We start from the raw sequence: 25,091 nt of genomic DNA on the forward strand, positions 1-25,091 counted from the left end.
GGGTATATCAGACTGTTGGAGCAAACCCGAGGGTTCCTAAATTGGGCTTCTCGGATCTGTACTGATAAGTGAGGATGGATAGTCATCGTTAATGTCTTCGCCTTGCAACTTGAACTCTCCTTTCGGTTCAGGGCATCTGCTACCACATTGGCTTTGTCGGAATGGTAGCGGATTTCACACTCATAACACTGAGCATCTCTACTCATCGTTGCTGCCTTATGTTTAAGTCTTTCTGTGTCAGATTGGTTAGGGGTTTGGTGATTCTGGAGGAATTTTGGATGAACTTGTGATAGTAGCTAGCGAGACCCAAGAATTGATGGATTTCTGTGGGTGTCTTCGGTGCTGACCAATTATCTATCGCCTTGAATTTTGGACGGGTCCACGTGTATGCCTTCCTTGCTTACCATGTGACCAAGGAAAGTGATTAGGTCGAAGGGTATCACTATGAACTCATAGTGTCCATATCGAGTCCTAAATGTTGTCTTGGAAACATCATTCTCGTGAACTCGAAGCTGATGGTACCCTGATCTAAGGTTTATCTTCGAGAAATAACTGGCTCCCTGAAATCGGTCGAAAAGGTCATCTATTCGAGGAAGAGGATATCGGTTAACTTGTTCAACTCGCGGTAGTTGATACACATCCGGAAGGATCCATTTTTCTTCTTTACAACAATACCGGAGCTCCCCAGGGTGAGGAACTCGGTCTGATGAATCCTTTGCTGAGTAGCTCATTAAGCTGACTGGATAACTCCTGCATTACTGCTGGCGCTAATCGATATGGGGGCTTGGCTACGAGGGTAGCTCCAGGAATTAGGTTGATGCGAAACTCGACTTGACGTTTGGGAGGAATTCCTGGAAGCTCTTCAGGAAAGACAACAGGAATGTTACAGACTTTGGGGATGCTCTCGAGGTCTTTAACTTCCTATTCCTCATTGAATACATGAGCTTAGAACACATGACACTTCTTTCGCAAGAGTTTTTGAGCTTTGATGTAAGAAATGATACAAAGATTATTTCCGTAGATCATAAGAGTCTGACCAGAGGGGAGATTAAGTCGGATGGATTTTTCGTAACAAAGGATATCTGCATGATTGGAACTCAACCAATCTATGCCAATGATAACATCAAAGCTCTCTATGGAAACTGGCATTAGGTCGATGGGAAAGGAATGATCGTTCAGGGTAAGGGTACAGCCTATGAATCTATCGTTGACGTATTCTTTCTCACCGATAGCTATCTCGATGGTAAATGGTTCAGTTACTAGACGAGGACTATGTTTAAGAAGACGCTTAAATGAATGACTAAGAAAACTTCTTTGGCACTAGATTCGAAAAGGATGCGAGTATAAAAATTTCCGAGAAGAAACGTACCCATGACGTCGGTGGGATCGGCGGCTGCCTCCTCCTGCTTTATAGCCAGAGCTATCTCAGCGTCGCTAGTTGTTGCTGCTTTGGGGCAGTTTCTCTTGTAATGCCCGACTTCGCCGCAACCATAGCAGACCTGATCAGTACTCGATCCGGAAGCTTGATTGGTTGGTTGGGACGGTGTTTTGCAGTTTCGAGCAGTGTGCCCCTTTTTGCCACAGCTGTAGCAGATCATCTCGAGGCACGGGCCAGGGGTATGATGGTGATATTTGCACTTGTTGCACCAAGGGAGGTTACCCGCATATCTAGTGGTAGGTTCTTGAGCTATAGACGCAGCAACAGGAGTAGTGGCAGCTTGAACTGCCACAGATTCATGCCTCTTGGAGGGTCCTTGTGAACTTTGACCCTTTCGCTTTTTCTAGATAACCTTATTACTCTCATTACGCTCATTCTGATGCTCCTGAACATTTTCATGGTTTTGGGGGTAGATATTACTTCGTGGTCCACTGGACCAGCTAGGGTTCAACAACGTCATTGCAGCCGTCACTGCAGCAGTAACAGCTGCCTGAAATAAGACAGGGTCAAACGGAGGAGAATATGGTGGCGAAGAGTTGTTGTTCCTAGAGCTGGGTCCTTTCTTTGGAGGCATGATGTTCTAAAATGATTAGGAAAAAGAGGATGGTAAGTCCTCTGAATTGAATCAAGAGATATGAAACAGGGGATATCTCTTTATGACAGATATAAGGTTCCATAAGCGATAAGCAGGAAAGAGTTATCAAAGCAAATAAACTATCGCTAAAGAAGGAACGAGTAGCAATACTCGGAATGAATTTCTACAACGTACTCGGCTTTGGCTAAAATACTCTTATAGTATTTTATGTTTCGCTGCGACGACGGCTCGTTGTTTTGGGTATTGGGTAAGTTTTAGGCATGCTGAACACCACAGTCACTCCCAAGCACATGTTGGTCGTGTCTCGAATGAATATAGTTGATCAAGCTATATTGACCCTAGACACGACTACATAACTGCTCAGGTTTAACTGCAGCGTACAACACCCATTTACTTATGTTTTGTTCTACTCGAGGTTACGGATTCCGACGGTTAGGTATACTTGTATACTTTTGAAAATACTTATATTTTAAAGTATACTTTTAGTTCAGAGCACTTAGGCCCTTTAGTGTTTATAGTCTTATACCATGTAAGGTTTGGTATACTAGTTCACTATAAACAAGGGCTCTGATACCAATCTGTCACACCCGAAACCGAAGGCGGAAACGTTCCGGGGCGGAGGACGTCATGAAGTATCGCAACCAATGTACATAGTAAGCATAGTAAACACAAAACATTACATTACATAGATTCATTACATTTGTTTGAAAGTAAAGTAATACAAGTTTTATAGATACATTAGATTAAACAAAAGTAAGATGTAACTTCCATACGCTCCGTCTTCTGCAAAAGAACGCGGGATACCTGTCTAAGGAGAACCTGAGAATACAACCAGTTTAAAAAATCAGCATAAAGCTAGTGAGTTCATAAGCTGTTCGTTTATGTAAAAAGATCATGTTTCCTTTGGTTTTCTGAAAAGTTGTTATCCAAGAAAATTCCATATTTTCTTATAAAGACAGTTTAGTTGAAGTTCTGCATGTCTGTTAAACACAACAGTAGATAGTTTAATACATAAAACTATAAATTGAAAGATCCACTGGGAATACCATCCAGTACAACAGTAGGTAGTTTTAATATATAAAACTATAGATTAAAGAAGATATAGATTCAAAACCACTAGGAATACCATCCAATAAAACTATAGATTAAGAGAAGATATAGATTCAAAACCACTGGGAATACCATCCAGTAAAACTATAGATTAAGATAAGATATAGATTCAAAACCACTGGGAATACCATCCAGTAAAACTATAGATTAAAAACCATGGGAATTCTATCCCGCACTAGATATTAAATCCATGAATAAACTATATTAATACGTATTGTGATTCGGGTAACCATGCTAATATGACAACGAGACCTCCTTGACGTTCTTCAGGCGTCAGACGATATCCAGAATTTGTCACCCCAGGCATGCCCGCCTAACTGTAGCTAGCAGTTTAGGTGTGGGATTGTCAGTCCCGAATAGATCTATTCACAAATTCTACGCTCTCCCTCCAGGAGACTCTGGTTACACTTCCGGGGAGGATTTACTGATGACCCGAAGGGTTTAATGAAGATAATCTCAAAAGCTAGTTTTAAATTATTCACGGTGTCCTCGTTCGTTATCAAACATACTAACCATTCCGAAACATAATACAGTAAAAACAGTTTAATACAATGAAATTATCTGGCATAATACTCTAAATTAAACAGAGATAAACTGAATCAGACATAGTTTATCTATTAACTATGCATAAAATCTGTGTCCGTAAAACAAGAACTCAAGATTCCAAATTATTCCCATAATAATTTGATTGGTTTGATTGTTTCCTTTATTGTAATTGAAATCTACTTAGTTATATTCAGTAAAACATCCCTTATGCTCCGCATGATACAAAAGGGGTAACGATATCTAAAAGTTTGCCAGATATTTATAGAATTTCATCAGTTTTAAGTTTAGAAAACATTTATAATTTTGCTTGTATTCCCCCCTGAAAACATTGAAAAACACGGAAAAGGCGTAGGGGTATGAACTCACCGGTCGAGAAGTGTGCCGGTTGGATGCTAACTGTCAGTTCGGGAATTGAAAACACGCGAGGTTCCTATGTAATATGAAGAGATACATAAATTGTATCTAATTAGACCTTGGTCTATTAATTAAATAAGAATAAACACTTCTAGATGCGAACACACTTCAATTCAAGTGTTTGGAGTGACCCGAGTGGCATCTAAGGGGGTGTATGGCTTAGGAATGGAGTTTACTCTTCAAGAGTAAACTCTTAGAAGAGTTTTCGGCCCTAAACACCACATCCCCATGAGTTTACGGCCGTAAACTCATGGGTGGTGCTATTGAGTGCTAAATGGCCTTATAACATTTGAGGGATGATGCTAGGTTTGGTTCTAGGGCATTAGAAAGGGATTTGATCAATCATATGGACCATTTGATGAGTTTATGGCAGTAAACTAGGAGTTTACGGCCGTAAACTCTCACCCACTCAATTCTTATGTGTTTTGATGGTCCTAGGTTAATCACGTGTGATTTAAACTCATTTTACAAGTCATGGGGTGAATTTAGGGCACACTTTGACCAAGATATAGGATTTTACGGCCCAGGAACCCATCCTTGGGGGCTTTACGGCCGTAAGCTCCTATGGGGGTGGTTTTCATCAAGTTTAAGGCCCTTAACTCATTTCTGGTTGCTTCTAGACTTTATTCCAAGGCTTATGAGGTGTTTAAGGGGCATCTTAACACCCGAGAATGAGTTTACTTCCCATGAAATGGTGTTTATGGTCCAAGAATGCTCTTGGGCCGTAAACTCATGTTTAATACCTAAATTTTGAGTTCAAGGTGTTCTAACTCCATTCCAATATGTCTTTAAGTCGATTCCAAGCTCCAAGAGTGATTTGGGAGGGTTTTGGGGCTCAAAAACCCCTTATATGTGTGTTTATGGACTATGGGTGTTGTAGGGACGTAAACACATGTTTATGGTCCTATTTCATAGATTTAACACGGATTTAAAAGCTAAGTATGCTAATCTATGAGTTAGGGTAGTTACCTTATTGATTTGAAGCTTGAATTGAGTGATTTGGGATCTAGAACTTGGATAGAGAGGAGAGAGAGTAGAGAGAGGTTGAAAAGATTCAAAATGAAGTGATTTCAACTTTATATATGGTTCAAGTTTGGGACACGGTGGAATTCTACCCGATACTGACTTTAAACGAGGCTTTTGGTCGCACCCGATTAAGTTGCCGTTACCCGATATGGTCGAATCTAAAAATCTTCCAATTATTAAATTGGGGTGTTATCATGAGTTTCTAATGCATTTGGATACTTACGAGGTCGTTCTATAAAGTCTTAAATTTAATAACCTAATCCAAAATGTTAACGGAAAATTGAAAGACAAACGGGTTTTACCGACGGGAATGGGTTACAACGATGAAACAATTTACGGGTTGTCACATAACTCAAGGTCGTGCGTGGTGTAGTTTATCTCGTGTGTCTTCAGTTGTCTCGAGGCATAGGCAATGACCTTACCTCGTTGCATCAGGACACAACCGAGCCCTTGGTTTGATGCATCACAGTACACCACGAAATCATATGTCCCTTCAGGAAGGGACAATATCGGTATGGTGCATAGGGCTCGCTTCAGGGTTTGGAATGCCTTCTCCTATTTCTCTCCCCCAGTCAAATGTCACGCCTTTCTGAGTCAATGTAGTGAGGGGTTTCGCAATCCGAGAGAAGTTCTGAATGAATCTGCGGTAGTAGCCAGGGAGGCCTAGAAATTGACGAATTTTTGTAGGCGTCTTCGGTGATGACTAGTTCTCGATAGCTCTAATCTTAGATGGGTCCACGTGGATTCCTTCCTCGCTAACCACGTGTCCTAAGAATTCGACTCTTCAGATCCAAAATTCGCACTTAGAGAACTTCCCGTATAACTTCTCCGATCGTAGGGTTTCTAGGATTCTTCGTAGATGATTGCTATGTTCTTCCTCACTCCGAGAGTAGACAAGCATGTCATCAATAAAGACGATGACGAACTGATCTAAGTAAGGATGACACACCCTATTCATCAGGTCCATAAATACTGCGGGTGCGTTAGTCAGACCAAAGGGCATCACTACGAACTCGTAGTGTCCGTAACGAGTTCGGAAGGCTGTTTTCGAAACATCCTCCTCAAGCACTCGTAACTGGTGATATCCGGACCTAAGATCAATCTTGGAAAAGTAACTCGCCCCTTGCAGTTGGTGGAATAGGTCGTCTATACGGGGAAGAGGGTAGCAATTTTTGACCGTGAGTTTGTTGAGCTCCCTATAATCGATGCACATACGGAATGATCCGTCTTTCTTCTTCACAAACAAGACCGGAGCTCCCCAGGGCGAGAAGCTCGGTCTTATAAAGCCCTTGCTAAGCAGCTCGTTAAGTTGGCCGGACAGTTCTTGTATCTTTGCAGGCGCTAAACGATAGGGCGATTTAGCTATAGGGGTAGCTCCTGGGACTAGGTCGATTCTGAACTCAACCTGACGTTTGGGAGGTAAACCCAGGAGTTCTTCTGGAAAGACGTCTGGGAAATCGCATACCACGGGAATGTCTTTTAGATCTTTCGTTTTCTGGCTCGTGTCGACGACGTGTGCAAGGATGCGCGATATTCCTTACGCAAGTACTTCTAGGCTTGAATACTTGAGATGATACGAAGGCTTGTACCGAGTTTGTCTCCGTAGATTAACAGAGTTTCGTTATTCGATAGATTTAAATGGATTGCTTTGTCGAAACACAGGATATCTGCGTGATGGAGGCTCAACCAGTCCATGCCCACAATGACATCGAAACTCTTGATTGAAACTGGTATGAGGTCGATTGGGAAGGAGTGATCATCTAATGTGAGGGTGCAACCTATGTAGATTTTGTTAGAGTTTTCTGTCTTTCCGTTAGCCATTTCTACGACGAATGTTTCTTTTAGTGGTTGAGGGGATTGCTTAAGTAAGTGTTTGAAGTTTTGGTTTATGAAGCTTCTTTCTGCACCACTATCGAATAAAACACAAGAATAAGAGTTGTTGAGAAGGAACGTACCCATGACTACTGTGGGGTCCGCTACTGTTTCATTGTGGCCAATAGCGAGTAGTCTTCCTGTTCCCCCTGCATTCCCGGCCTTCGGACAGTTTTTCTTGAAATGGCCAACTTCACCGCGGCCATAGCAGGCCTGGCTCACTCCCGAGCCGGAGACTTGAGAAATGGGTTTGGGTTGGGATCTGCAAAACTGGACGGTATGGCCCTTCCGGCCATAGTTGGTGCAGTGCAATTCATGGCAGGGGCCGTTGTGATGGAAGGGGCACTTGGGGCACTTGGGCAGGTTCCCAACATAGGTTTTTGTTGGTACAGGGGTAGCAGGAGTGGTGGCGGCATGGACAGCCACTATTTGTTGGTTTTTAGAAGAGGATTGAGCTTTCTTGTCCTTCTTTTTGTCCCACCGCTTCTTCTTGTTGTCGGATGCCTTGGGCGGTGCAGTGGCAGTTGTTGTTGTTGTTGCTGGAGTGAAAGGAGTTTCATGATCAATCAACCTGTGGGCCAGCTCCTTGGCGCTGTCAAAGGTTACAAGATGTGAAGATAGAACATTTCCTTGATACGGGGGCACTAAACCCTAGATGTATCGTTTGATTTTCTTGCTCTCAGAAGGGATCATGTTAGGTCACATAGCTACCAGGTCGCAGAACCTGGCCGTATAAGCCACTATGTTTGTTCCCTTCATCTTAAGGTTCTAGAGTTCCTCCTCAAGCTTCTGGACCTCACCTCTAGGGTAGTATTCCTTTCTCAGTAGGTCCTTTAGTGTGTCTCATCCCATGGCATTGGCTGTTACTAAAGAGAGTGAATTGACATGGCCATTCCACCATGTCAGGGCCCTTTCAGTGAAGGTGGCAGCAGCGAACTTGATTTTGCTTTCTTCGGGGCATGAGCACATTTCGAAAACGTCTTCGGCTCTTTCGATCCATTGGGACAGAGCAAGGATTCCTCCGGTCCCATTGAAAAATGTTGGTTTACAGTTCATGAAATCTTTATAAGTACACCCCTGTGCACGTGGATAGATTTCACCATGTTTGGAGTAGGTGCCCATTCCGGCTCCACTAGCATCGCCAGAATTCATTTGGGCCATGGCTGCTGTCACATCCGCGATCACAGCTCTATGAAACAACACCGGATCGAACTGCGGAGGAGGAGGTGGTGGAGGTGGAGTTTGAGTCGCTGGTTTGCCTCTGTTCGGGCGCTTGCGAGGAGGCATCTTTTACTGAAAGTTCATAGAGATGTTGACAATATTAAGAGTCTATTGCAAGTATGATAAGAGGGTTTTATGGACTAAATCAACATAGCTCAATAATCAGAGAGAGAGAGTCATAGCAATAGAGTAGGTAACTGCCAATTTTACTGGTATTAATGATGTCATATAAGTTCGGGAAAAGTGGCCTAACAGTAGGCCTTACATCAAACCATAAGGGAAAATGTGGCAGTCCAGAGGCCTAATTAGAGTAATTTCAAAGTTAGAGATGTTTACAGACAAGTGCTCTACCGAGCATAGAAAAGAAAGGGCTAGTCCTTAAACAAAAGACTGAGACGTTTTGACATCTTCTACTTGCGAAGGGTACCCATTGGGCGAACCCTTATATCAGCTAGTTGGCGCATAACTTCTTAAAGATGTATTTCTTGTGCTATTTGACGCGCCCGAAGTTCCCTGACTTCGGCTCGGGATGCAGCTAGCTGTTGTTGTAGTGCCTCATTGGTCCTCCTCGTCCTATCCATAGCTTCTTCCAGTTGGCGAATGCGAACAGTGTTGAGGTTAGAGTTGGCATCCACTTCTACAACTCGGCCAATGGCTACTTGACCTTGCTCGACGTTCCTGGCAATCCTTCGGACCATGATGGGCAAAACTCGGTCCGCTGATCCTCCTTCGCTTATGTTGTAGAAGCTTCGATCTCCATTGAAAGGTAAAGGTTGACCCTGCTCATCGCTCCATAGGTTCAAGGTTATTGCCCACATGGGAGTGGGACCTTGAAATGTCAGATGGGGATTGGGGTTTGGAGCTACAGGGGGTAGGATGTTAACTTCTGGCTCGGAGCTGGAGCTATCCGAAAAGCCTTCTGCCTGATGATCATCCAAAGGGATCGGGTGGTCATCTTCTAACTCCTCATCGAGCCATCCCCCATTGCCTTGGTTTGGGTAGTACGGATAGCCGGGATGGTGGAAGCCAACCATGCTATCTACGCGAGAATGGGGAAAGAAAGGTTAATAGACGTACTAATCTAGGATACTTATGAGATGGTCGTTATTAGTCGACCCAATACTTGCATAGTGCATACCAATTACATGTAACTGAAGCAAGATAGTCCTTCGAATAAGTGACCCTAACTTCAGATCCCCAATCAAACAAGAATACGAAATGAAGCAAAGGTCACAGATTCTAAGTCTATAGCGCCCTAGTTACATGTAATTGTGGTGTATCCACTTAGCAACTATTGCCCTACTAGTAACGACCCTTTTTGTTATCAAATATGTAGTTAGTAGAATACAAAATACTCCTATAGTATTCTTGTTCTAATGTTCTGGTGGTAGTGTTGGTAAGTTTTTATACTTGTCGCAACACCACAATCACTCTTAGGCACATGCTAGTCACTCCTGGAAAAATGTAGTTGATCAGGCTACATCCACCCAGATGTGACTATATGTCTCTAAGCTTAATTGTGTTGTTCAACAATCTTAATACTTTTGTTCCATTCTAGTATGATACTGTCCCTTTGTATTGGTGAATGTATATATATATATATATATATATATATATATATATATATATATATACTTAATTAAATATTTTAGCATTTAGAAGTATATATTCTTGGTCAGAGTGTTATAGTCCCAAAGTGTTTATAGTTTGTATATCTTTTATGGGTTGATATACTTGATTCACTATAAACAATGCTCTGATACCAACCTGTCACACCCCAAAACCGAGAACGGCGGAAAACGTTCTGGGATGGAGGACGTCATGCACAGTATCATAACAATTGCATAATAGTAAAAAACAAGCGACAACAACCATTGCATTAATATAGTGATTTAAATACAAACATGTTCTGTACAGTTAATAGACACCAAAAGTATAACAAAAATAAAAGATGGGTCTTGCATATGCTCCATCTTCTCAAAAGCTGCACCAGTACCTGTCTATCTTTGACCTGAGGATACAAGTTATTTTGAAAACGAGTATCAGCATAAAGCTGGTGAGTTCATAAGATTTTAGTGTCATTTCTTGCATAAAAGTGTTTACAATCAATTAATATATGAGTTGAAATGAATGTTGAGAGTAGTAGAAATCCCTAGAAAATCCTATATTTTCTAGATTTAGATATTTGTAAGTTAAATCCTTTGAGTTTGTAAAAGTATTTTCATTGAAACTATCAGTGCTAAAAATAAGGTAGTAAGTTTCATACAAGTAGCGTAGATGAGTAAAAGTATTGCTGGTTGACTGTAGTAGTGTTGCAACTTCAATATATATTTATTTGCTTCGGGAATTTAGATTAGACTTTAATTCTCAGTAAGTTAATTTGAATATAGATGAGATTTCTTATGTAACCGAACTGAATGATTATAGAGGTTCCGATAACCTTCCCGGTCATCCACAGTGTAGTGTTGTAGTGCCATCCCTGGGCCTAGTCGGCTCAGACTGTAATTTAATAGTCGGGATGTAATAGAGTCCGTCCTGTATAGATCTATACATGTAGTGTTGCTTTCCTTTCGGGAAGCCCTGGTTACATGGTATTTACGTAGTAGAGTGTCATATAGAGGAATAGTATGTTATATTATGGATTAGTGTATTCTCTTGAATTATAGTATAGTAACTTTTAGTTATAGTATAGAGAGTGTTCTCTTAAACGTGTCTAAACTCGTGATAGTAGTAGTTATAACGGGTATCCTAGTGATAGAGGCATCAAACAGTAGTGTTAACTATACCTATTATAGTTATATAGAGTGTAGAGTCGCATGCCTTTGATTTACAAAGGTATTGTATAAGATGAAGACTTTCATATCTAACACAATATATATGATATATAAGTAAGAAATCAACGACAGTCGGACGGATAACAATATACCCTAAGACCACAATCAAACAAGAACAACAAATAAGGTGAGCTATCGGTCCTAAGTCCTTCAAGTCTTATTTATATAAATATATGGATGTCGATATAGTTAAAAAGAAAAGTAATTTAAATACAATTTGAAAATAGTTTAACAACAATTTAATTTAGAATATGCGTTTGATGAATATTTAAAACAGTTTTATTGACAAATAAATAAAAGTATAGAGAGATCCTTCTTGGTTGTAAGCTATAAATCACATATGATTAGGAACTAGAACTTACTGCATTTACTTGTATCCCCCCCCCCTAAAACATGTAAAAACATTTAAAAAGGTTAATTAAGGGGTATGAACTCACCTGAAGCGAGTGGATCGGATAGGAGTCTCGGTTGTGTGTTTGGTGTCAAGTGAGGACTTGAACACACTTTATAAACCTAGTGACATATGAAGACACATGTTTTCAAATAATTAGTGGATGAAAAACTAATTTAGCACATATAGACATCCTAATGTGAAGGAAAACGCTTTGGTTAAGTGTTAGGAGGCTATTCGGTTGCAATGAAAGAGTATAAGACCTCACCATGGAGTTTACTCTTCTAAAACTCACCTTGAGTGAGTTTACGGCTGAGGGACCATTTCCTCCATGAGTTTACGGCCGTAAACTCATGGAAGGAGTGGGTTTGAGTGCTTAAAGGGTTCATACACTACTAGGGGTAGTTCTAGGGCTTAATCTGAGGCTTAAGGGGTGTTTAGGGTTAAAGGAGGGTACTCCCTTGGAGTTTGCGGTCCTAGGACCACTCCTTGGGGGTTTACGGCCATAAACTCCATGGTTTACGGTAGTAAACTCTTGGACAGCCCTTAAACTTCATTTTTGAGGTCCTTTGCTCATTCCTAACAATTTCTAAGTGAAGGTATAAGGCTAAAATGGGGTTTAAGGCTTGATTTGCATGGGTTGAGGGAGTTTACGGCCTAAGAATGTTCTTGGGCTGTAAACCCTCTTTCAATCCCCTAAACTTGGTGTTTAATGTCTAAAATACTTCAAGGCTAAGTTCTAAGCTAATTTTTAAGCCTAAGGAGGAGATTTGGGGCATATTTGGCTCATTTTTAGGGGTTTACGGCCTAAGAGTGTTCTTAGGTCGTAAAATCCTTATCCTTGGCCTTCTTGGATGATTTTCAAGCCATATCAACATGTAATGATTTTTAGAACAAGCTAGGATGAGAGAACTTACGATTTGGAGCGGAAACTTGCGGTTTTTGGAGAAAATCGGCTTTGAGGAGAGAGAGTAGAGAGAGAGAGAGAGAGTATGTCTAGGGTGGTAAAAGGTCCAAAAGAATGTCCACTCACCCTTATATAGGGCTTGAGTGTTGTACCCGGTGTACTACTACCCGATACTTATGTTAAACGAGGTTTAAAGTTTTACTCGATTAAGCGGTCATAGCCCGGCTTACGTTGTAAACTAGATTTTTCCCAAACAAAATTAAAGATATTACACGTGTTTTATTTATTTCAATGAATATGAATATAAAAAAAACATTATTTTATTTGTTTAACCCCAAAAATTTATTGGAATAATAATAAAAATTATTTTATTAGCGGAAAGTGGGTTACAACGATGGAATAAATTTCGGGTTGTCACATTGACCTTGACCAAGAGTTGACCAGTTGACTTCCAAGGGTACTTTGGTAATATTGGTATTTATGGAATTGGTACTTTGGTAGTGTTTAGTGGCGGCGATCGTGTCGGAGGTCGGAGTAGCTTGGTCTTATCTCTTCAGTCAGCAATTTCAGGTGAGTTATCCTTACTATATCAATAGGGTCCAAGGTACCAAGGTCAGCCCTTTTAGTTGTTATCTTGGTTACAGTATGCTACATGTGGTTATGATCTGTTAGATTGGAATCAGAATAGACAGTATGTTGTTATGCTCATGTGATCCGTTAGGATTGGTATGTTAGTGACCTGGTTAGGTCGATGCCTTGGTCATGAGAGATTTCTATGATCGATGATCTGTGAGATAGTTATATCTGATATATGTACTCGTACTGTTGATGTGCTTATTGATCTGTTAGGTCGGCGTCCTGGTAATTGGGACAATATTATGTCAGTGACCTGGTTTAGGTCGGTATCTTGGTATATTGGATGATGTTATGTCAGTGACCTGGTTTAGGTAGGTATACTGGTATATAGGATGATGTTATGTCAGTGACCTGGTTTAGGTCGGTATCTTGGTATATAGGATGATGCTATGTTAGTGACCTGGTTTAGGTCGGTATCCTGGTATATAGGATGATGCTATGTTAGTGACCGGTTAGGTCGATATCTTGGTAAGGATGATGTTATGCTTTATGATCTGCTAGATCGATTTGTTTGCCTATGGACTGTTATGTGATTTCCTGTTATATGTACACATGGTTATTTGCTTGATGTTTGGGTTGAGGTCGTCCTGCTTTTTGCTGAAGGCCAACATACCCTACGAGCGGTCGGGATAGATTGTAGGCCCGTATAGCGGTCCAGTCATACTGAAGGCTCGGATAGATCCAGATAGATTGAAGGCCCGATGCGGGCGATCCAGTCATATTGTAGACTCAGAGAGTGGACCAGGTGAACTGAAGGCCTGTTGAGGGCGGACCAGTCACGCTGAAGACTTGATAGGCATGGATGTTCTGTATTGTGATACAATATGTTATGATTATGGTTGTATGTGGTTGGTATTTTGGGGGTAACTCACTAAGCTTTCGGGCTTACAGTTCAGTGTATTGTTTCAGGTACTCAGGAGATTGTGGCAAAGCGAAGGTGTGATCGTACCGCTCCTCATGTTTTATGATTCATGTGATATGGTTCTGGGGGATACTCTGATGTTTAAAATATTTTGAAAAATAAGATGTATGAACTTAATGGTTTTTGAATGAAATAAAATGTTTTAAATTTGCTCAAAATTTTTGGTCGTTACAGACCTTGACCATTGACTTGGACTTTGACCAAGGGTTGACTAGTTGACTTCTGGGAGCATTTTGGGAAATTGGAAATTATAAGTATGGTTCTATGGTGAATATAGGTGTTGCAGTTGTGACAATGATCCGAGAGTGGAGCTTATCACTTCAGTGCGTCAGTTGCGAGGTGAGTTATCCTCACTATACTAAGGGGTCTAAGGCACCAAGGTCGGCCCATTGGATATGATATCCTAGCAGTTGGTATTATGTTGAGTATGATTTAGTGTTTCATGTTAGTTGCTATGTCAGTTAGGTAGATCTGTAGGACTACCTGTAGTATTATGTGATTATATGTATGTGCATTAGTTGTGTTATACGTTGACATATTATGTGGGATGGGTTGAGGTGAAACTGCTCCGTGCGGTAACCAACAAACCCGAGAGCATTCCAGATACGAGCTGATGGAGACTCGTATTGTGGGCTCGATGGCAATCCAGTTGTGAGCTTTGGGCCCGGAAGACAATCCAAACTCACACTGTGGGCCCGAGGGTAATCCAGTCTGTACAACTGTGGACCCAGTACATGTTGTTAGTTGTATATGTGTTATGTGAAGTGTATCGGTATGTTGGCATTCCAACCCAATGGTTGAGGGCTTGGGGTATTCCATCCTGATGGATGATTGGACCCATAGTATGATGTTTGTTATTGTATGTGTATTGTTGTGTGTATGGGTATTTTGGGGGTGACTCACTAAGCTTTAGGGCCAGTTTCAGTTTATTGTTTCAGGTTCAGCGGATGACCGCGGGAAGGGGAAGGCGTGACCGTACACTTTTATTCGATTGATGATTTTGATTTCTGGGAACTCCGATGTTTAAACTATTTTGAAAGCAAAATGTAATAACTAAACGGTTTTAAATGATTTAAAAAGTTTTAAATTGGCTCGAATTTTAAGGATGTTACACCAAAATCAAGCTAGAGAAGATGTTCTAAATGAGGATAAGGCATTATCTTGCTAAAGGCTGGAACTTTATGACCATAAGAACCAAGATGAGTCTAGATCTGAAGTTGCTACTTCAGATCATGACCATTACCCGAAATGAGCACCAGACAAGCTAAAATGGCCTTAATTTTAGCATAAAGAGATCTAAGTATGAAAAGGTCAAGTTACAAGCTTTTTACCTCAGGCTAGCACCCAAAACGATGTAGATGGCAGATCCACTTCCTCTTCTTCAATCCAAGCCTCTAAAGCTTTCAGTTCTCTTAATGAAAGCACCAAAACACACTTTAGTTCCTCATACACTCAAGAATGGAGTATAAATCGATTAGGGTTTCCTTTTAGCCGTCAACTAGATATAAGGAGGCTGAAAGAAGGGACTTAAGGTCCTTTAAATAGGGTGCAAAACCTCTAAATTAGGGTTTTTTCATTCCAGCTCCAACTCGTTGAGTCTGTCCTCCAACTCGCTGAGTTAGTCACTTATGTTTGCGGTCCAACCGCGTTACTACTCGACGAGTCAGAGCATCCAAGTCGTCGAGTATGCTTTTCAATATGAAAGATTAAGACTGAAATTAATACTTGAGATTCGGGGTGTTACAGTGTGCCGATTAACGACATATGTTCTACTAACGACATATAAAGCATGATGTGTGTTTTTATGGATTAGCATACTTTTCACATTTGTTTTCTAAAGTAACTAGAGTGTGATTTTTAAAGAAGGTTCTAATACTTTTATATCATTATATTTTTAATGAGATTATGTCATATCAAACCCGTTTGGCTAACGACCCTCCACTACACGGGAGAGCGGTGGGTGAGAATAGACACTCATTTAACGACCATTTTGTAGGTCGCTTCTTTATACCTTCTTTATAGCATGATTTCGTAAATGAGGCCCCTATTGATTTGACTGAATTTTCTTATATATATAGTAATTAACTTTTACTAATATATATAAGGTGTATTTTAAAACATTTCAAAATACAATTTAAACTTTTAATTGTCTAAATTAAACTTTTTAATTTAATTAAATTTAAACCAGTTATGATCTAATCTTTATCTTTTAATTAACTATTAATTAAATTAATTTAAATCATTTATGGATTAAATAATTATTTACTATTAAACAATTAATTAAATAATTGAAAATTAATCCTAATCCATTACCCTATCTAATTTTCGAAAATTAAGGTATTGTTTATCCAATTTTTACTTATTCTATTTTAAGGCTTTTAAAACAATAATTAAGCAAAGTGGATAAAACCTAAGAACCCTAACTATTTTTGAGATTTAAGGGGTGGAGGCTAGGGTTTCAATAACCCTAGCCATTTTCGAAATTCCAAGCTCTTAAGGTTTAATTTCTATAAACCCTGATTTTGATCTATTCAACATTATGCATAATCAATTGAAAACTATGGTTCTGATACCACTGATAGGTTTTATAGGTAATAATTAATATATGTGGTGAAAACAAATTAACCCTTAAGTTCACATGCAACCTACTTTGTATCTAAGTTTTTTCTATTGAAAGCAATAAATTATTGAACATCATAAACCCTAAGGCAAACCTACTATAATCTAAATTACAAGGATTAGGGTTTACATAAATTTTGATTATTGTTGTAAATAATCAAGAATTCCTTTCTTCAATTTGCTTGGAAAGCCAACACCAAAATTATGATGTCTCTAATAGTTTGTACCAAAACCCTAGAAATGGAAGACTTGAGAGGAGATAGGAGACGGAAGCAAAATTTCAGCTCTTCTAGTTATTAGTATGCATGGGACGAAAATAAGGAATCCAAGGGGCCTTATTTATAGCTGATAGGAAAATCCTAGAAACCCTAATTTGAAATAATATAATATTATTTCAAATATAGCTTTATTTAGTTTCCTTATTATTCACATGGGACATTCTAGAAACTCTAGGAGGCTCCTAAATTTATTTCCCCTAGGAAGTATCTAGAATCCTTCAATTGTTCAATTGAACACTTAAAACTTAAGTCATTGCACTTTTAATTAATCCAATTAATCCCAAAATTAATTCAAATTAATTTATGATTATTTATTAATTAAATAATATTATTTCTAATTAATATATTAATCTCGTTATATATTAACAATTTATTTATTGTTATTTATTAATAATATAATAAACCAATAAATCAACATTTCTCTCCAAAAAGTCATTCTGCCAATTATTAGTTTTGAGGGCAGCTCAAAAAGGATTTTGCTTTCAATTCAAGTATATACCAATTTAATTATTGGCTTAGGCACCCAATCCAATAATTTTGTTATTTTTGGTTTAATTTTCAATGACTTATAGTCCCCCGAAGTTGGGATATCAAAATTGAAAATTTTCAAAGTTCAACCGACTAAGTAATTACCAAAAAAATTCTAGTTTTCCGGTTCTAGACCCACTTTACCCGACACCACCCGACCCACTTTGATATTTTAGGGTTTTCCGGTTCTAGACCCACTTTACCTAGAACCGAACCAGAACCAGTTCTTTTATACTGGTCTGGTTTTCAGTCCTAAAAAATCGTGAACCGATTTCCGGGTTTTCCGGGTCGAAGTTGGACTCACTTTCATCCCTAGGCCCAGTTTCCTTTTCATTAGATTCAATCTCATCTCCAAAAAATTCAGAGAAGCAACATCATCAATTTTGCATGATCAATTGTTGACTCATCAGTATCAAATGTTAGACTAATATCAGTAACAACCTTACCTTTCTACTTAACGTCACCTACTTCTACAAACTCATTGTAAGAAGAAACCTGATTCAATGCCATAGGTAATAAATAATAAATTTGGTTACTTCCAACACCGGAAGACCTATTGTTACCAGAACGTTTTTCCCATGAAAATTGATTCATGTCACTTTCCATAACATGATTAAACAACAAACAATTATATTGTGTTAGGGGGCAGACTACTAATAAAACAAATGCAATATTTGAAATCACCATCATCAATAATCTACATAACTACGTTTAATTTATATATTTGATTAGTATGTAACCCGGACGTCGAATCAACCAACATAATAAACCAAGAAAAGTTGATATCACTAGTTAAATCTACATCATAACATGTGTAGTCTGAAGCAATATACTTATCCGTTGATTCGCTCATGTTCCCTCCGTTAGAAACATGAACTCTAAAATATTGATTATACGAACTCAATTTTTAGTACCATAAAGTTGTATGCGGTCTAGATATGAAGATTTTCTCAAACGTGAGCAAAAAGGGCAATATAAATACCATATTATTGACACTCTGGAACAATACTCTGAAATGTCAGAACTGAAATCTGGAATGAACTTTTCAGTTCGGAATGTACAAGTGTTAGATTTCAAACCTCATATCATGCGAACCACCGTTAACTCCGAAATGTTGCATTCCATAGTTGGTGGTCATTTTGCAAATACTAAGAAAAATGTTCATATTTATATAAACACTACCTGTATTTGTCAGTTTACTCGATTTCTATATTTATAAAAGCAATGACAAAGTCCATTTTGACCTCTACTAAGAAAGTTAAATCCTCGGCCACACCCTTTGTTTAGCCCATTATACAACGCATTCATTTCTTCATCACATCCAAATAAACGTAGTGCCTAGATTTTAACAAAAGGGCGTTATGAGCTTGAATTCCACTTCACATGTATAGTGAATTACAATTTGCGATTTTAGGTGAGTAGCAACAACCTCACCTTTTTATATTATATTTTTAAACCTCTTCCAAAGATAAACAAACTAAAGGTGTTTTGTAGGGGGCGTTGAAACCAACAGGAACACATGCTATTAAACTTTTAATCAGCAAATAGTAGGTCAACCCGGTCGGAATGGAAATATCTTTATAAAATGAAAGGCTTTTATCGACAAAAAAACAGTATAATAGTTAATTTGCAAAAAAAAAAAGGTCAAATTATAGTCTTTTATATACATTGCTCGATTTTTTTTATTAGTTGGGTCACCGAGTACTTAGAAATCAAATAATGAAGTCTTGGACAATCAATTTGTTTACAAATTTAACAAATAATACGAATGCCTTTTCCTCATTCATAAAAAACAAGCCCAGAAAAGTTGTCCAACAAGTAAGTAGTATCAAGCCGAGTCCTATCCTATCTTCTTATCCAATATAATATATAATACTATAATATAACAAACAATGCCATACAAATATCAGACAACACGAATAAATCAAACGTAAAAACAAATACACTGGGATCACCTTATTACAACACACTAGACAAAAATACGAAATAAAATGGCAACACTCTTCCAACTACTTAACATATGCTCCATGTATATAATAAATAAACAGTCTGAAAAAAAAAAAAAAGAACAGAGAAGGTATACATGTAAAAGCGGTCAAAGTAACATGAGTACCTGCCCGAACTAGAGATCAACACAAAGATAGGAGATGACGGAGCCTGCCCGCCTTTGAGTGCGGTCGCTGACCTTTGCCTTCTCGATTAGAACCTTTTTCATATTGGTGCAGGTGGAAATTACGGTTGCGACCCCGGCTGCAGTGATACCCGGGCAGTACACCATGTGGCAGGATTCGAGGAGTTTGCACCTTTTGACAAGATGGGAGAGACCCACATCCGTAATTTGACGACAATGTGAGAGGACTATGTCTTTTAGTAAAGGGCACCCTTCACCTACCTCCGCCAAAGCCATGTCACGCAAATTCTGAACAGATATAATTGGTTATGTTATGATCAGTTTTAAGTTTAATAATTAAAATTAATTAATATATATATATACGGAAAGATGAGGAGGGCAAAATAGTCATTCATTTTGATGTGACCTGAAGCACGCTGACATCCAAATAACTTAGTTGAGGGCAACCTCTGGCAATGGCAATTATTCCATTGTCTCCAATTTGGTGGCACCCACTGACATTTAAATGACGTAAAGAAGGGCAGCCTTTCCCAATGGCAACCAGAGCTTCATCCCCTACCCTGCCAGTGTATTATTCATTTTACATATGTTAAATGCAAGAAATAGCAATGTACTTTCATTTATTTGTTGATTATATTTTCACTGTTATAACTAGGTAGAGTGAAAAAAATGAAAGCAGGTTGTTGTAACAGAAATAAGTAAAACTGTAAAAAATTTACCTATCGCAAAACCGAATGCTGAGATCTGTAAGGTATTTACAGTTTTCACCAACAGCTATAATTCCTTTGCTCCCAACCTATGAAAAAAGTCACACACACATATATTAATGATAGTACAATATTGTAGTAACTGGATTTCTCAAAAAGTCAGAAGGGGTGAATAAGCAAAAACATAATGAAATTTAAAAAAAAAAAAATGCAAAATACCTCGTAACATCTGCGTATATGAAGCCTTTTCAAATTCCTACATCCCATAGCTATACTGTATATGGCCTCATCACCAATGATTGAGCAATCCACCAAGTGAAGAGCTTCCAAATACTTGCATCCTTTTCCAACCTCAGATAAGGCTTCATCTCCTACTTTTTGACAATATAGCAAAGCTAACTCTGTAAGACGCCTGCAAACGTATTTGTACAGATTAAAATGCAAGAAATAACATTGTACTTTCATTTCTTTCTATTAAAGCATTAGCTACACTTCCATTTTTTTTAATTTTTTTCTTATTAAAATATCTAGGATTTCGGTTGTGTTTCTTACTTGGGATGGGGAAAGTTTTCTAGGGCTAGTTTTGATGATAAGGATGAGGAGGGCATTTATGTCATTTGATGTGCACATGATAGATCTATAATCAATAAGGAAGAGGAAAAGAGGGTGACACAAGTAATGACTCTTAAATATAACAGAGGAAAAGAGAGAAAACTAATATTGTGTCCTCTTATTGTTGGGGGTATCATTGTCATTGTTCACAAAACTTACATGCAAGATCTTCCGATGCTTTCAAGCCCATATGTGCCAATATTGTGGCAACCATTAACTTCAAGATGTGCAAGCTCAAGGCAACCAGCTGCAACTGCTTCTAATCCCTTGTCACTCAGGAAATAGCAGTCACTAAGCATCAAACTCTTTAACTTTTTACATCCTTTCCCAATGGCACAAAGACTCCTAATAAGACAATAAATATACATAATTACATTACAACACCTAAAATATTCAACTTCAAGTGGAACAATAAGTGTATAACTTCAAATTATCAAAACAGAATTAAAACTAGCTCAAATTCTTTAAGATAGGACATTTCAAGTTTCAACAACAAATATGGATGAACAAGTATAAAAACAAGATATGATATAAATCTATCAATAGAGAAACTAACTTATCGGTAAATCTCTGGAAACTGTAGAGAGCCAAAGACTCCAGTGACAAACAAAAGACACCAACAGCAGTTAAAGCCTCATCTGTGACATTAATGCATTGAAGACTCAGATTCTTCAAAAGAGAACACCCTTTTGCAACAGCAAGGACTCCTTTGTTGTGAACAAACTCAGAGTCTAAAGATAATGTCTCAAGAGAACTGCAATGAGATCCAACAGCTTCTAATGAAATGTCTGTTATTTTAGCACATGCAGCAACACCCAGCCATTTCAGAGTATTCCCACATCCTAAGGCTAACTCAACCAGACCAGTGTCGGTTAAACCTTCACAAAATCTTAAATTTAGAATTTCTAGTTGTCTGCAACACTTGCCAATAGCCACTAGACCTTGATCTCCAACATAGCAACCCTTTCAAAAGAAAAAAAAAAAAAAAAAACTATAAGTCACATTAGATTTCTATTTCTTAAATTTAATCCAAGATCTTTTCCAAGAAAGTACATTTAGCAATAGCATATTCTACTTCCATTTCTTTCTATTACAACATTCTACTTAAAATGCTATGTATATGTACAACATTGCCATAATTGGGTAGATTTCTCAAAGTACAATTTTTAAATAGGAAGAAACGGAAGTGGGAGATTTAATAAACAAATAATGAAAGTATGTTGTTATTTCTTGTGATAAACAAGCAATTTATTCCAAGAATGTACATTTAGGGACAGATGATGTATAGAGTTTATAAAGTCACACGTTTTTTTAACATGATACTCATTAAGGCCTCCAATTCAGACTTAAAAACACAACCAAAGTGATTCTCATACTTCACAGTGAAAAGAGATATTTACCTGTAAATCTAAAGATTTTAAAAATCTACACTTCTCAGCTACAGATCTGAGGCCTGCACTTGTGGCATTGGAGCACCATATGAGGCTCAGTTTCTCAAGTTTCATAAATCCATCTGCAACAGCTGTCAAACCAGCATCTGATATACAATATGAATCTGATTCACTACCTCCAGGCTCACTTCTCTCAGATACAAAATGAAGCCTGAGCCATGAAAGAGCAGAGTGACTAGGATTGCGCCTTCTTCCCTGATTTCATTAGTCACAAGTAAGTAACCGAGTAAGATAGAATCATTTCTTAATGCAGAATTGAGTTTATTCCGATCTAAATCACCTCCAAGACAATGTAATTTAAAGCAAGAAAGACATGGTTTGTTCAATAATACGGATCTGGGGCTGTTAGACCTGATTAAGTAAGATTAAGATGCAATATGTAATTAATTGTTATGTATCGTTTTACAAGATTATTACTCCTAATCTGCTTGTTCCAAAACGAAGAGAAAAAAAAATCATAAGATCTTCAATAATTCTCCTAACCGGTTTAAATTATTTCAACATCCACTCCTCGGTGTGTAGGAATTCAACTTATATCGCACCATTTTAGTGTATGAAAACTATAACATAAACCGAAGGAGATTACTTTTTTTTTTTTCATATAGACAAACCCAATCCCACTACACGCTTATGCAGGAATCTCAATACACCAAAATCAATAATTTGACCTAACATATAGATAATAACCTAAAAAGCAGATCAATTTAGGGAAAAGAGAACTCACGAAATCAACGGGGAGAGAGACAGAGAGGCGTTCGTCGATGTAAACGTTGGTGACATTAGGAAAACGACGAGCGAGAAGGTCAACGAGTGCATCCGGGCTACCAGAGGCACCGATTCGGATCGTGTCGCGGCTGAAACGTTCGAGCGTCAACCAACGCCGGCAAACGAGAGAGCACGCATCCCGGCTCGACTTCGAATCGAGGTTGCGGAAGATCTCCAGGATCAACTCATCTGGTAACATTGAATTTATCCAATCGTGCCCCCTCATTGTATTCAGAGAGAGAGAGAGAGAGAGAGAGAGAGAGAGAGAGTGAAGATGGATTGGGACTACGGAACTTTTGGGGTCACTCGGTGGATTGGCGGTTGACTACGGAGGGTGGTCTTCACCTGATAACTTATTTTTTATTTTTTATTTTTTTGGTAAAAATGAATCATTTTATAATTCTGGAGTCTGGACTTTGTTTCATTGTTTTGTAATGTTATTGTGTCCTTGAAATTAAATTGCTTTCTTGTGTCGATAAATTTTTTCCATTAAAATTTTGACATGTGTTTCCATTCTTCTATCTCATCTAATTTAATTCCATATCCTTAAAATACCCTTGATAATTAAAAAAAAAAAAACATCATGACGTCTCTTCCTTTTTCATCAACCCTTCTAATCTTCATTCAAAATCCTCCATTGCTATCACCTGATGAAGTTGTTGTTATATGATTTATGGTTGTAGGTATGTGGGTGTGCGAAATCTTTGAATATGACGAAATTGAGTGAAATGTTAGAAAAGGTGGAACTAGTTCCTCCTAAATAAATTTGTGCAACTCAAGAGCAAGCTCTGAGTGGTCTGCAGTCGTTGTCTAATCTGTTGTATCATCTTGGTAGTTTGCAGAACTACCTCAGTCCGACCCATCACCCTGTGCCCAACCTCACCCCAGCAGATTGGGGTCCTACACCTCCGCCCATACAACAGCTCGAAAGGCGGGGCGCCGATACTGGAATGATAGCTGTTGTTGTAGGCAAATTCTGCAAGCGGTAGGTGGGAATCCCAACTCCCACCAAAATCAATGACACACGCCCTCAACATATCCTCGAGGGTCTGAATGGTCCGCTCACTCTGCCCATCAGTCTGCGGATGGAACACTGTACTGAAATGCAGTCGTGTACCCAGTTCCTCATGGAACTTCTGCCAAAAACAAGAAGTAAACCTGATATCTCGATCGGAAACGATAGAAACCGGAACCCCATGACGAGAGAAAACCTCTCTAACGTACAGGTCAGCCAACTTCTCTGCCGACGAACTCTCCCGTATGGCTAGGAAATGGGCACTCTTGGTCAATCGATCCACGATGACCCATATAGCATCGAACCCCCTTGCCGTCTTCGGCAACTTCGTGATGAAATCCATCGCGATCCGTTCCCATTTCCACATGGGAATCTCCAGAGGCTGCAACTTACCATGCGACCTCTGATGCAACCATCCTACAGGTCAAGCATCTCTCAACAAACCAAGCGATATCTCGCTTCATGCCAGGCTACCAATAACTCGAACTCAAATCACGGTACATCTTGGTGGCTCCCAGGTGAATCGAAAAACGAGACTTATGAGCCTCCTCCATCACTGTCTGTCGGACCCCTTCGGACATCGGAACCCAAACCCGACCGTAACGGGTCAACAATCCGCGGCTATCCTGAACAAACCGGGCGCTTTCGCCCTTAATCCTCTCCAACTTCCAGTTCTCTGGTCTCATGCCCTCAATCTAAGCATCCCTTATCAAACCCACCAGTGTGGAATCCACCGCTATCTTCATACACCTGGCTGGGGTCGAGGACCTAGCTGACTTGCGGCTCAGAGCATCTGCAACCACATTCGCTTTACCAGGATGGTAAAGGATCTCGTAATCATAGTCCTTTACCACATCCAGCCACCTGCGCTGCCTCATGTTCAGGTTCGCCTGATCCATGATGTGTCTCAAACTCTTGTGATCCGTGTATATAGTGCAATGGACCCCATACAGATAGTGCCTCCAAATCTTGAGAGCGAAAACCACTGCTCCCAACTCAAGATTGTGTGTGGGGTACCTCGTCTCATGCGGCTTCAGCTGCCGCAATGCGTAGGCTACCACCTGTCCTCTCTG

At 39.1% G+C, this 25,091-nt stretch overlaps 1 protein-coding gene across 1 annotated transcript; it reads right to left on the reverse strand.

Annotated features, from left to right (window-relative positions):
• Positions 1-19,243: 19,243 nt before the first annotated feature.
• Positions 19,244-23,323, reverse strand: LOC145052907 (F-box/RNI-like superfamily protein). The gene is made up of 8 exons (XM_079000825.1): positions 22,963-23,323; positions 22,188-22,433; positions 21,344-21,750; positions 20,947-21,132; positions 20,395-20,587; positions 20,188-20,264; positions 19,875-20,028; positions 19,244-19,756 (listed from the first exon to the last, which is right to left on the reverse strand). Exons 1-8 carry the CDS (start codon positions 23,227-23,229, stop codon positions 19,460-19,462), a joined length of 1,827 nt encoding a protein of 608 aa, XP_078856951.1. The 5' UTR covers positions 23,230-23,323; the 3' UTR covers positions 19,244-19,459.
• Between the last annotated feature and the right edge of the window lie 1,768 nt (positions 23,324-25,091).

This window comes from Lactuca serriola, chromosome 5, assembly GCF_051521515.1.
Source record: "Lactuca serriola cultivar US96UC23 chromosome 5, Lser_US96UC23_V15, whole genome shotgun sequence".
NCBI classification, from domain to species: domain Eukaryota; kingdom Viridiplantae; phylum Streptophyta; class Magnoliopsida; order Asterales; family Asteraceae; genus Lactuca; species Lactuca serriola.